At 60.9% G+C, this 12838-nt stretch overlaps 2 protein-coding genes across 5 annotated transcripts in view; one reads left to right on the top strand and one right to left on the bottom strand.

Annotated features, from left to right (window-relative positions):
- The window catches only part of STAB1 (stabilin 1), a 26968-nt gene extending 22770 nt beyond the window's left edge, over window positions 1-4198 (top strand). For all 3 annotated transcript variants that reach the window (XM_072788076.1, XM_072788075.1, XM_072788077.1), the window contains 17 exons: window positions 50-199; window positions 300-356; window positions 442-643; window positions 1011-1160; window positions 1244-1348; window positions 1523-1630; window positions 1714-1907; window positions 2008-2152; window positions 2233-2366; window positions 2459-2624; window positions 2703-2812; window positions 2910-3029; window positions 3116-3265; window positions 3345-3449; window positions 3549-3695; window positions 3786-3902; window positions 3988-4198. In XM_072788076.1, coding sequence (XP_072644177.1) covers window positions 50-199; window positions 300-356; window positions 442-643; window positions 1011-1160; window positions 1244-1348; window positions 1523-1630; window positions 1714-1907; window positions 2008-2152; window positions 2233-2366; window positions 2459-2624; window positions 2703-2812; window positions 2910-3029; window positions 3116-3265; window positions 3345-3449; window positions 3549-3695; window positions 3786-3902; window positions 3988-4044 — 2217 coding nt within the window. In that variant the 3' untranslated portion in view covers window positions 4045-4198. The remainder of the gene's footprint in view (window positions 1-49; window positions 200-299; window positions 357-441; window positions 644-1010; window positions 1161-1243; window positions 1349-1522; window positions 1631-1713; window positions 1908-2007; window positions 2153-2232; window positions 2367-2458; window positions 2625-2702; window positions 2813-2909; window positions 3030-3115; window positions 3266-3344; window positions 3450-3548; window positions 3696-3785; window positions 3903-3987) is intronic.
- Window positions 4067-12838, bottom strand: NT5DC2 (5'-nucleotidase domain containing 2). 2 transcript variants are annotated; one of them, XM_072788079.1, is made up of 15 exons: window positions 12575-12693; window positions 11213-11278; window positions 8720-8904; window positions 8508-8582; window positions 8206-8261; window positions 8009-8102; window positions 7696-7824; window positions 7529-7589; window positions 7349-7451; window positions 7127-7228; window positions 6860-6941; window positions 4897-4983; window positions 4660-4800; window positions 4511-4575; window positions 4067-4430 (listed from the first exon to the last, which is right to left on the bottom strand). In XM_072788079.1, the coding sequence occupies exons 1-15, from the start codon at window positions 12591-12593 to the stop codon at window positions 4169-4171; spliced, it is 1527 nt and encodes a 508-aa protein (XP_072644180.1). In that variant the 5' UTR covers window positions 12594-12693; the 3' UTR covers window positions 4067-4168. The 2 variants fall into 2 exon arrangements, with proteins under 2 accessions (XP_072644180.1, XP_072644179.1); XM_072788078.1 differs by lacking the exon at window positions 11213-11278 and having other exon boundaries at window positions 12575-12838.

Raw genomic sequence — 12838 nt, 5'->3', positions numbered from 1 at the left:
GTTGGGGGCTGCGGCATACCTGTGACCCCGTGCTCTCCTCTGCCCGCAGGGTGAGCTCACAGTGGGTGAGGAGGATGCCCACATCGTGCAGCGGCACCTGCTCTTTGAGGGTGGTGTGGCCTATGGCATCGATCAGCTGCTGGAGCCACCTGGCCTTGGTGCTCGCTGTGACCGCTTTGAGACTCGGCCGCTGCGGCTGGTGAGGGAGGCCATGGGTCACAGGTAGACAGGCAGGGACCCTCACTGGCCTGGCCTGTCCATCTATCTGATCTTGCCGTGTTGGCTCCCATTCCTTCCAGAAGTTCTGCAGCATTTGCGGGCTGGAGCCGCCTTGTCCTGAGGGCTCACAGGAGCAGGTAAGGGCCTGGGAGCTGGGGGGGGGGGGTTCAGGAATGGCCCAAGGACCACTAAACTCAGGCTATTTGACTCCCCTTGGCCCAGGGCAGCCCCGAGGCCTGCTGGCGATACTACTCAAAGTTCTGGACATCCCCTCCACTGCACTCTTTGGCACTGCGCAGCATTTGGGCCCGGTCCAGCCTCTGGGGCCAGCCCCAAGGCCTGAGCAGGGGCTGTCACCGCAACTGCGTCACCACTACCTGGAAGCCCAGCTGTTGCCCTGGTCACTATGGCAGTGAGTGCCGAGGTGAGTGTCCTGAGGTGGCAGGTGCTGCTGACCGGCCCTTTTGGCACAGCTCTGGCTTCTGCTCCTGGGAAAATGTGTTGGGGTGGTAGGGAGAAGACAGTTCTGGGTGCTGAGCGGATTTTACTGGGTGAAAATGCTCTGAGAGGCAGGGTGGGTGTGGAAATAAATGGTGCAGAGCCTACTAGGGGTGCTGGTTGGGGCATCTGTGGGATGCTCAGCAGCAATGGGGACTTTAGTGAGCTGCAGCTTCTGGAAGAGGCTTGGCTGCCCCAGGTGCAGGATGGACAGTATGGCTGGGCTGGGGATGCATGTGGTAGGCGTCCTGAGGAGAGCCCGGGCCCCACCTCCCTTCTCTTACCCACCCTAGCTTGCCCTGGTGGTGCCAGCATCCCCTGCAGTGGCCATGGTGTGTGCATGGATGGCATGAGTGGCAGTGGGCAGTGTCAGTGCCACTCAAGGTTTACAGGGACAGCATGTGAACTCTGTGCTTCGGGTGCCTTTGGGCCCCAGTGCCAAGGTGGGTTGTCCTGTCCTACCCTGCCCTCTGAGCCCTGGGGTCTGCCACACTGACCCCACCCTCTGGCCTGTCCCTCTCTCCAGCCTGCCACTGCACCTCCCATGGCCGCTGTGATGAGGGCCTTGGGGGCTCTGGCTCCTGCTTCTGTGATGAGGGCTGGACCGGGCCGAGCTGTGAGGTGCAGCTGAGTGAGTGCTGTGTCGGTGCCCACCCCGAGTGCTTTTATCTGCTGGCGGACCCCCGTGCCTGCCCCAACTGCATGCTCAGGCGGAGGCACTGAGGGGGGCTACGGGAAGGGGGCAGGGGGCATCTGGGAGGGCAGCTCCTAACCGGGATGTTGTGGTGGGCCCTGGGGGGGGCAGAGCTGCAGCCCGTGTGTGCCCCGCCCTGCGCACCCCAGGCCAGGTGCCGCGCAGACAACAGCTGCGAGTGCGGTCTGGGCTATGAAGGGGACGGTCGCACATGCACAGGTGAGCAGGGGTGTGCGAAGTGAGGTGGGAGGCCCCCCGGCCCCTACCTGTCACCTAGGCCTGCCACTCTCTCCTGCCCCCAGTGGTGGACCTGTGCCGGTACTGGCACGGCGGCTGCAGCCAGCACGCCAACTGCAGCCAAGTAGGCACCGTGGTCACCTGCACCTGCCTGCCTGACTACGAGGGCGACGGCTGGAGCTGCCGGGCCCGTGACCCCTGTGCCGACGGCCGCCGAGGGGGCTGCAGTGAGCACGCGGACTGCTTGAGCACTGGCCCTGTGAGCAGCGGGGGAGCCCAGCAGCAGGGTGGGGAGGTCCACAGAGCGCCCACCCCGGCCCTGGGTCCCTGAAGAGCACCCATCTGCTCTCCCGCCCCAGAACACACGGCGCTGTGTGTGCCATGCCGGCTACGTGGGTGACGGACTGCAGTGCGTGGAAGAGCCGGAGCCGCCTGTGGACCGCTGCCTGAGCCAACCACCACCCTGTCACGTGGATGCTGTGTGCACTGACCTCCACTTCCAGGGTGGGCTTCCCTGCCCGCTCCCACTGTCCCTGCTTTGCCTCCGTGCCGCGGGGCTGACCATGCGTCCCTCCCTTCTGCAGAGAAGCAGGCCGGTGTCTTCCACCTCCAGGCCCCCAGTGGTCGTTACGGCCTGAACTTCTCGGAGGCCGAGGCGGCATGTGCGGCCCAGGGAGCTGTTCTTGCTTCTCTTCCTCAGCTCTCGGCTGCCCAGAAGGTGTGTGGGGCCCAGGGATCTAGAGCCTAGTCTATGGGGTCCCCTCGAGTTGGGGCTTTGATCTCAAGTGTCTTCCCTGCCTGTCTCTGCAGCTGGGCTTCCACCTGTGCCTTCTGGGCTGGCTGGCCAATGGCTCGGCTGCCCACCCAGTCGTCTTCCCTGCGGCAGACTGTGGTGGTGGTCAGGTAGGCGTCGTCAGCCTGGGCATCCGGAAGAACCGCTCGGAGTGCTGGGATGCCTACTGCTACCGCGAGCAAGGTGCAGCCGAGCCCCCCACCCCGGCCCCCGGCCAACGCCCTGGCTCGGCCCCTGCCCGCTGATCCACCTTTCCTGCAGATGTGGCCTGCCGGTGCCGCCATGGTTTTGTGGGTGACGGGATGAGCATGTGCAACGGGAAGCTGCTGGATGTCCTGGCTGCCACGGCCAACTTCTCCACCTTCTATGGGGTCTGCAGGGGCCCAGCCTTAGGGCTGAGGGTGTGGATAGCTGAGGTCCCTGGGGAGGGAGCCTGCTCACGGTCCTATCTACAACCCCTTTATCCAGATGCTGCTGGGCTATGCCAATGCCACCCCTCGGGGCCTTGACTTCCTGGACTTTCTGGACGATGAGCTCACCTACAAGACACTCTTCGTTCCTGTCAACGAAGGCTTCCTCGACAACATGGTAACTAGCAGGGGCTGCAGGCAGATCCAAGCCCATCGCTGATGCCTCCGGCTACCCTGGACCAATAGGCCTTGCTTTGCCCACAGACACTGAGTGGCCCAGACCTGGAGCTGCATGCCTCCAATACCACATTCCTGAGCACTAATGCCAGCCAGGATACTGTGCTCCTTGCCCACTCAGGCCTCAGCCTCGTCTTTAGTGCTGTAGGCCCTGACAACAGTTCCTGGGCCCCCGTGGTAAGTTTGGCTACTGCACCTCCCCCGCTGGCCCCCAGCCATCACTCACCCACTTGGCCTGACTCTGGTCTCCCTACAGGCCCCAGGGGCAGTTGTGGTCAGCCATGTCGTCGTGTGGGACATCATGGCATTCAATGGCATCATCCATGCTCTGGCCAGGCCGCTCTTGGCACCCCTGCAGCCTGTGAGTTGGTGGGGGATGGGACGAGGAGGACAAGAAGCAGAACATGGGGTGAGGGGACAGCCCTGCCCCACGTGGCCTTGATGCTCTATTTGTTTGCAGCGGGCGGTGGTAGCACCGGAGGCTCCACCTGTGATGGCAGGCGTGGGAGCCGTGGTAGCTGCTGGAGCACTGCTTGGCCTAGTGGCGGGAGCCTTCTACCTCCGTGCTCGAGGCAAGGCCACAGGCTTTGGCTTCTCTACCTTCCAGGTAGGGCCATTTTGGGGGCGGAGGGGGAAGGTTGGGAGTAGTTGGGTCCATTGATCTTGCTCAAGGCCCTCACCACTCACCTCTTTTCAGGCAGAAGATGATGCTGAGGAGGACTTCTCCCCCTGGCAGGAAGGGACCAGCCCAACCCTGGTCTCTGTCCCCAACCCAGTCTTTGGCAGCCACGATGCCTTTTGTGAGCCCTTTGATGTGAGTGTGGGGGGTGAGGGACGGTGGAAGGGGACCCAGGACCTGGTTCCAGCCCAGCCACAAATGGTCCTCTCCTCACCCCTAGGACTCACTCCTAGAGGACGACTTCCCCGACACTCAGAGGATCCTCGCGGTCAAGTGACAAGGCTAGAGCCAGACAGAGGCAGGAGCAAAAGGGAGACCACTTTTATTGCCCGCCCTGGACTGGAGCCCAGTGTGGGTGGGACAGGAGGGGTTAGGACCTGCTGTGGACAATAAAGGTGCCCTCAACGGATGTGGGCCATGTCGCTAAGAAAGGGCGTCTTCATGCAGCCAGTGCAGAGCTGGTCCATCCAGAGCGGTGCCTCATGCTGCAGGGGCGTGCGGCGTGGGTAGAAGGTGAAGTCTACCCGGTAGTTGAGCAGACAGCTGAGGGAGGCCATGTAGAGGTCAGAGAAGCGCACAAGGCGCCGTGAGAAGTAAGTGGGGTTGTGGAAGGTGCGAAAGATGCTCCCAAACTGAGCGTTGAACAGCGCCTTGGTGATGCACCTGTGAAGCAGACATGAGGTGCTTGAGGGGGCACAGGGACAGCAGGACCCCTCAGCTCCCCTCCCCTCCCCTCCACCCACCTCAGCTCCTGGCGCTCCTTCATCCAGGCAGCCAGCACCTGCCGCGACTCAGCATCCTGGTACGTCTGGGGGAGATGAGGAGGGTGCTGGGTGTGTGCCCAGGCAGCAGCTCTAACCCCCCAACCCGCCCCTGCCTCCCCACCCCCCACCTGCATGCGCTCCAGCAGCCCGGTGAGCGCCTGCTGCCACGTCAGAGAGTGCATATACTGCTCCGTGTTGATGATGCGGATCTCGCGCTCCAGCTCGGGGATGATGGCACCCGTTCGCCAGCCGTGCCGCAGCATGAGGTCCTGTAGGGTGGGTGGGGCAGAGGATAGGGTTCAGCATCAGCGAGCAGGGCTCCCTCCGTCCCTCTCTCACCACTGAGCCCCGCCTTGCCCCCTCACCGCCAGGTCACTGTACAGGTGGTCTCCAAAGTAGAGCACGCGGGGTCCCCGCCATTCTGTCAGGCGCAGGAAGTCATACAGGTTTCCCTGGGGAGAGTTGGGGGGGTACTGCTGAGCACAGTGTACCACGCCTTGTTCTCCACTGCCCCTCCCGAATCCCCAGGGACAGTGAGGCCCCTCCAGCTGGACGCCTGGCTGCCCTTTCCCGTGGCCTCACTGTCCCCTGGCTCTGGCCCTTGTCTCCTCCTCCCCCTCTCAGGCAGGAAGGGGGTCTTCCCCCCAACAGGAAGGTCTCCTGGAGGCCTGGCATGGTGCCCTGTGCCTCCAGGGCCTCCCCTCCCTGTGGCCTCACACCCACCCCAGGGACCCCATGCTGTGGGAAACGAACTCCAGCAGCAAGCCCATGGCCCTGAAGCCCTTCCTGTCCTCCCAGGCCTGAGCCCAGAGGGACTCAGCAGATCTCACTGTGAAGCCATCTGCCCCCCTGCTCCAAAGCCAGAGAAAAGATGAAAGCAGTCAGGCTCAAACACAATAGAGGAAGCTCTCGGGAGAGCAGAAAATGGGGCAGGGGGCCCAGAGCGGGAAGTCCAACAGCTATTGGGGCAGGGGCCCACACCCCAGAAATTAGAAGAATTCATATTTGGCACAAAGGAGTCACTACAGCAGCCTGTGACTGTAAGAGGCCAGGAAAAACAAGCCTTGGTGGACATAGGTGGTCGCAAAAGACTTAATTATTGAATTAAGCTCAAGGCGGGAGGCTGCAGAGCCAAGTATGAGCGGGTGGTGGGGCCGGGATGGGCCCTGAACTAAGAATCTCGAGGTATATCATAAAAAAAAAAAAAGAAAGAAAGAAAGAAAGGGATCCCTGGGTGGCGCAGCGATTTAGCGCCTGCCTTTGGCCCAGGGCGCGATCCTGAAGACCCGGGATTGAGTCCCACGTCAGGCTCCCGGTGCATGGAGCCTGCTTCTCCCTCTGCCTATGTCTCTGCCTCTCTCTCTCTCTCTCTCTCTGTATGACTATCATAAATTAAAAAAAAAAATAAAAAATAAGAATCTCGAGGTACAAGGTGCCGCGTCAGGCAAGACAGAACCTGGGGTTCCTGCACAAGGAGACGGCGGTGGGGGTGGCACAAAGACGAGAAGCAAGCAGGATCCAGCACATGCACAAAACAAAACTTCAGATCATCAAATATAAAGAAAAGGCTGCAAGTCGCCAAAGGAGAAAAAGTCCTGTTCCCCACAAGGTGCATGACCCTCCTCAGGCTTGGCTAAGATGCCAAGACAAAAGAGGGCATCACCCTCAGAGCCCAGGAAAAGAGCCTGCGCCCAAGGGGCCATGGAGAGTTGGGTGCCACTGGGTTGTGTGTACCGCATGCAGTCCAGGCCTCAGTTCCCCTGACCCAACTGCTGATGGCCTCCCTCCCCCAGCCCCTGGAACTGCCACCCTCAAAGGGGACCAGCTCAGCCAGGATTTCCGCATTCCATCCACGGCCAAACACCTTAATCCTGTTCCTTAATCGCCACCCACACCCTAGCACTAGGCCCCCTTCTCATCTTCCTAGACACCAGTTAGGAAAAGGGGTCCCCCTCACCCCACCAGCTGGTCTGGCTGCAGCAGTGGTCAGCCCCAAGTAACAGCACCATTTATCATTTATGGGGTATTCAGTAAATGCCTAATTTAAGGGCTTTATACCACAATTCAAGAAGAATGCCTTTTTTTTTTTTTTTTTTTAAATATATTTTACCTCTTTTATAGAAAAGCAAGGCACAGAGAGGTCAAGTGGGCCAGCCAGACTCCCTCTGCTATTGAGTAGTAAACCTAGAATTCAAACCCGGCAGCCTGAGCAGCCTGCGCCTCTGGGAGGGGGAGCAGAGCCACAGCAGATGTGTGGGGGCAGGGCAGGGTTGTGCTGCCAGTCCTCTGCAGCTGGGGCTGTGGTTAGGTCACCTAGATAGCACTCACCTGCCGGTAGATTTTGCCCTTCTCCAGGCGGGTGATGCGGTCCCAGTGCAGGGAGCCCTTCTCATCGAGTTTTCTGAAAGGCCTGGGGCAGGGAGGGGGCAGGAAAGGGCTTGATTTCCAGTCTGGGGCAAGACTGGGGACAGGCACCTTTCCCCACTCTGCAAAGGCCACATGCTGACAAGGGGGTGTCCCTACCCCAAGCACACAGGGTGCTGAGGAAAGGCCAGTCCCCACACCCTGGCCCCATCACCCCTGCTAGGCCCATACTTGCGTCGGTCAGTGAAGAAGCTGGGTTTGTCAGCCTGGACGATGACCACGTCAAAGAGCTGACGCCAGTCGGGACCCACCATGTGCCTCATCCCCTTGTCCCTGGGCAGAGGGGGGGCAGAGGTGGAACAGGCAGCAGGTGGACTGAGGGAGGCCACTCCCCGGGCGCCACCTGCTCCCCCCTCCCCTCAGGGCCCTCCTTCCCAACCACAGGCAGCTCACACAAAGCTGAAAGGGCTGTTGGTGATGAGGAACAGCTGTTTCCCATGTGCCACCAGACGGCTCAGGACAGCGAACGTCTCGTCCCCTCTCAGGATGTACTTCTCTAATGGGGAGATGGGTCTGTGAGGACCAGCCTGGTCCCTGGCCAGGAAGCCACACAGGGCTACTGTCTACCCTTACCCATATCCCGTTCAATCCACTGGTACATGAGGCCTTTCACGTGCACATCTCGGATGGCATCCTGGGGACAATGCAGGACAGTAAGGATGCAGTGGGGCAGAGGAAGGCCTGCCCTGCTGAGGCTGCCTTCACCTTCCCTGCCACCCCAAGAGGCCCAACATCCTCACCGTTACATCCTTGTAGAGATGCGCTTGGTCAAACTCCAGGCCATGACCCAGAAAGTGGTCTACCACGCAGGACAGCAGCGCCATCTCCGGCAGCGAGAAGATGTCCATGAACTGCTTGATGGAGGGACCCTGCAGAGGGGGCCACCACCTCAGCAAGCCCTCCAGCTCCACCACCCCTAGCCCTGGAGACCAAGGCTCCGAATCTGTCTTGGGACACTTGTAGAGAGGCACTGCCTGCGGGTCAGGGCTGGCCCACTGGGGTGTGTCGAGAGATCACTGAGCTGGCTGCCCGGGGCAGTGGCATATGGAGTACCTTGCCATAGAAGCCGCTCATCTGGTACAGAGGGATATGCTGGGTGCCCCCATATAAATCGATCACCTCCTCATCAGGCACAGGCTGGAGGCCCCTGAGTGGGTGTGCAGACATCATGAGTCCAAAGTGGTCCTGAGGTGAGGCCACAGCATATAGTTGCGGGGCAGGGGTTGTTAGGCTGGGAAGTCTGCACTGACCTGTAGGCCGTCCCCAGCTGCACGTAGTGGAAGGCATCAATCTTCATCAGAAGGCTCTGGGGACAGCAGAGTAGGACAGGCGGTGAGATGGGAGTTTCTGTTGGCCTGGAGCCAGCCTCTTCTGGCCCCCGGTGCCAAAGCCCCAGTGGAAAGGTACCAAGGGGATCGTGTGCCTGTCAAGAGGGAGCTGCAGCTTTGAGGCCAAGTGGATCGCCCCCTTTAGAGAGGGAGGGCTAAGGAAGCAGTGCTGACGCACATCCAATCAGGAGGGGGTCACTGGAATCTGTGGCCTTGCCACTCACCTTCTGAATGTCGTAGTGGAGGCCTCGGATGGCAAAGCTGGGGTCATAGTCATACTTCCGGATCCCCTCTGGGTACTGTTTGGGAACAGGGGTGGGCCAGGCCTGAGCCAGCTGCACTACCACACCTCCAGCTGAACAGCTGCCTCAGGGGACCCCCATGACTCAGCCTGGAGTTTCTCCAGGGCCTGGGCCACTGGCTTGGCCAGCCTCACCTTGTAGTGCTCAATTAGGATGTCACGGGCAGCACTGAAGATCTCAGGGTGCAGCGCGTCTGCATACTGGGCCAGCGTGTAGTCATAGTCAAAGCCATAGACTTCCACATCACGCAGGCTTATCTCATTGTTGGCATAGATGGCTGCTGGGTTCAGGAGACTGCAGACCTCGGGGGGCAGGAGGTCTGGAGGGAGGAGATGCAGGTATGATGAGGAGGATGAGCACAGCAGCAACAAATAATTACCGAGCACTTTCTAGGTGCACAGGTCTGGGGGCCTCGTGAAACTACCAGCGTCATCTGAGCCCAAGGCTGCATATGGTCAAACTGAGGATCAGAGAGTTCACTTGCCTGGGCTCACATGGTTGGGGTAAGGCAGAGATGGCACTGGGCCAACGCCCCTGCTGGAGCTTCTAACGGTGGGTCTTGGGTTACACCACTGCTCACAGCCCAGCAGGTGCACCGAGTCAATCTTTCCTCCAGGCTCCCATCACCCCATCGGAGCCATGGCCAGGCTCAGACCCTTTCCATCTTGCCTGCAGCCTGGGCTGGGGAACATGACAGGAGTGGGGGATACTGGGTATCTCCTGTCACTTGGACTCCCAGCTCTGAGCACCTGCCACAGCCTGTGGCCCCTCTAATCGGATTTCAGCTGCCCGCCAGTCTACATAATGACATTTGCTGCTTCTAGCCAGGGAACATTGCTAATTACGACAGGCAGGACGTGTGATGTTGGGTTGTGGGCCAGTAACCAGGCTGCTCCCCCCTGGGGATGTGGTCACAGCCACCTCAGGCACCTGGCTGCTACTGAGGTTGAGTGAGGAACTATGAAGAATAGACTCTTAAGAGTCTTAGGGAAGCAGGGGAGGATAAGGGCTCATCTGCCTCAGTTTCTCCATCTGTACAGTAGGGGAGGTGGATGGAGAAAGGACATGGGCTTTGAGGTCAGACAGACCAGGCCAAGCCCTACCTCTCACAGTTGTGACCTCAGATTCCCTATCTTTAAAGGGGGAATCAAAACTGTGCCTACTTACAGAATTACTGAGAGGGCCATACGGAACGTGCTGTGTGTGGCATTTCCACTCTGCAGCAAAGTAGGATTCGATGAGCGATGCACCTCTGGAGCCTGTCACCTCCCTGTCACAGGTTCCCCTGCATCGCTCAAGGAGTAGGGGCTACTGGAGGGGGGACAGGCAGGACTAGGAGCACAGGGCACCGCCTTGCAGTAGCTCCAGGTGGCCCCATTCCTGAGACCTCTAACCTGTGGTGGAGGCCCACACAAACAGCCCAAGCCTCCAAGGAATTCCTGTCTCAGCCACAACCAGGCATGCTCTTGAAGCAGAAGCTCTGGGCCATGCAGCATGCCTGGCAGCTGCCTGTGCTCAAAAGCAGACACTTACGAGCTCCCATGCTCCAAGCTTTGCCTTGGAGGCCCCTTTGGAACACAGGCTCCACCCCTACCCCCTTCCCTTTGGAGCCAAGGGTAGGGTGTGGGTGGGGGAACAAGTGTAGCTGGTTCCTTTAGGGGCCGCAGGCCAACACAAGCCTGGCACAGAGCAGCTGTTTGACAGACTTGTGGGTGCAGACAGAAAACTCCTCACTTGGGATGCACATGAGACGCAGCTGACCTCAGCTCTCTAGGGAGCTGCTTCTGAGATGCCCCTCTGGTGTCACTAGGGCCCTGGGCCTTGCCCTCTGCAGGAGCCTGAGTTCCTGGGCACCAACAGTGACTCTTGGTACAACACCAAGAGACGGCCAGGAGGGGTGGGATCCCTGTGGCAGTGCGGCCCCTTGCTGGCAGGGTGCTGGCCAAGCCCAGGCTTTCACCTCTGTCCTTGAGGATGTTCCTGGGGATGGATGATCCTCTGAGGAACAAAGCAGGATGGGGAAGCAGCCCATACTGTCTGCCCTCCTGACAGGATTTCTGGACTCTGGGGGCCACAGGGCTGTGGTGGTGCGCAAGATTGGGTGAACTGGATGTACCCCCTCACTGGGCTCACTGTGCCCTTTTGCTTTTCTCCGCCTGCCCCACTCCTGCCCCAGGCTCCAGGGCTGACTCTTCCCCACGGCAGCTGTAAGACTCACTGTGGGTGCCATCCTCCCAGCTGCTGCTGTGTGCACTTGCTGGGTGCCTTAGAGGCTCATCATGTTCAAGCCTCACCCCAATCCTGTGAGGTGGTCACACTTATTCATCCATCATCCAGAGGAAGAAATGGGCTCAGGGAGGTGAAGTCACTTGCTCTAAACCATCCAGCAGTAGGCATCGGAGTTGAGGTTCAAATGGAGGTTACTCCACCTGCCTTAATCACTCTCCCTCACCTTAGCCCAGCCCTCCAGTGTCCCTACACTAGTAGGGAGGCACTAAGCGTGGCATAGTTTTGCCCACAGGCATTAGCCCAGGGCATATCTCAGTGCCCAGAATCTCCCCCAAAAAGCCCAGTCAAGAGAGGGGAGTCAGGACTTGGGTGCAAGGCTGGCTCATCCCGACGCTCACCATGGCATCCGAGAAATGACCTTGCCCCTTTCACATCAAGAGAAGCAACGGTGTCTTTGTGAAGATCTGAAAATATGGATGAGCGTGGTGTGACAAAACCCAACAGACCTCCCTATGTTCTCTCCCATACCTACAAGGCAGGCAGGCTTCTCCAGACCCAGAGCAAAGGTATCTTCTTAAACAGCCTCTCAGGCCTGGCCTCTCCACTGACAGGGTGGTGGTGGTGTGTGTGTTGTGTGTGTGTGTGGGGGGGGTCCTGATAGAAGCCCAAGGGCTTCAGAACCTTCATTCCTCAGGGTCTTAACTATTCTGCCTTGAGCTTCTCAGGTGAGTCCTGTCCAGCTCTCCACACAGCTACACTGGAAGCCCCATGCTCTCAGCTGGAATCTTCCAGGCAGGGCCACTTTGTCTTACCAGACAATGAAAGCAGCACCACCCTTGGGGGCTCCTCTGGAAGGTCCCTGCCCTTTCTTGGCCTTCTGAGTCATCACCACAATCCTGGACAGTGGCCCTAGGGTTGTGTTTTACCCTGTGGACACTGAAGGTCTGAGAGAGTGAGGCCCGCGAGTACCACCTGGCGTGTCAGTGAAGCTATGGTCAAGCCCAAACGTATCTGTCTGCTGCAGAGGCAGAGCCTCAGGAGATCCGGGCCAAGTGCTGAGCACCCTCAGCTCTCTGGCCTCATCAGGGCATCCCAGCACAGCAGGACCTCTGGGGGGGGGGAGGGGGCCTCAGGCTTCATCAGCCCATTCTGCAGCGGGAGAGAGTGCTAGAGAGGAGGGTACAGGAGGTAAGTGTCCTGGCCCCGGATGCAGCCACCCTTGTGGACTCCAGGGCCCTGGGGCGGCTTGGTCTCGTTTCTCCAACCAATACCTTCCCCTCCTGCGCTGAGAGTCCTCCGGACCTCGGTCGCAACCTACAGGCGCTTGCAAAGCCTAGTCGGTCTCCGCTTGGGTCGGGCAGCGCCGCCGGCGGGCTTTGTCCCCGACGCTCCCGCCCCAACCACGGGCCCCTAAGAGAACAAGGGGTTGGGGGCATTTCCGCCGCAGCCTCCCGGCAGGCGGGACCAGCAGGCGGGACCGCCAGGAAGGACGGTGGGGGCTCCGCATTCCGGAGGCCGCTGCGGGCACCCCGAGCTCCCGCCGACGGCGCTAGGGCGCAAACCTCCCGTCTGCCCACCTGCCTCCGGGCGTCGGGGTCGCGGCGGCCCCAGAAGCCTCCCGAGGAGCCGCCCGGGCCGCGGGGCCCCGGAGAGCCCCTCGAGCGCGCGTTCCCCGGCAGCGGCGCCCGGGGCTGCGCGAGACGGCGGGTCTGCGTCCGCCCGGCGGACACCCGGCGCCCGTCCCGCCGCGGCTCACCCACCGTGCACCAGCCTCCTCATGTCCTGGTAACGCGCCCACAGGTGCGCGCTGAGTTCGGCGCCGCCGGCGGGCGCCGGGGCGGGCGCGGAGCGCGGGGCGCCCGGGCAGTGGGCGCCGGGCCCCGGGGGGCCGCAGCCAGGGCAGGAGGGCGAGGACGAGGCGGCTCGCGGCCCGCCGCGGCCCCCGCACGGCAGCCAGCGCCGAGCGGCCGCCCGCAGCCCCGCACCCGCCATGCCCGCCGCGCGCCGCCCGCGCCGCCCGCCGC

The sequence above is a fragment of the Canis lupus genome, chromosome 19 (assembly GCF_048164855.1).
Source record: "Canis lupus baileyi chromosome 19, mCanLup2.hap1, whole genome shotgun sequence".
NCBI lineage: Eukaryota > Metazoa > Chordata > Mammalia > Carnivora > Canidae > Canis > Canis lupus.
Note: the sequence above shows the minus strand (reverse complement) of the source record. Positions and strands in the feature narration are given on the sequence as shown.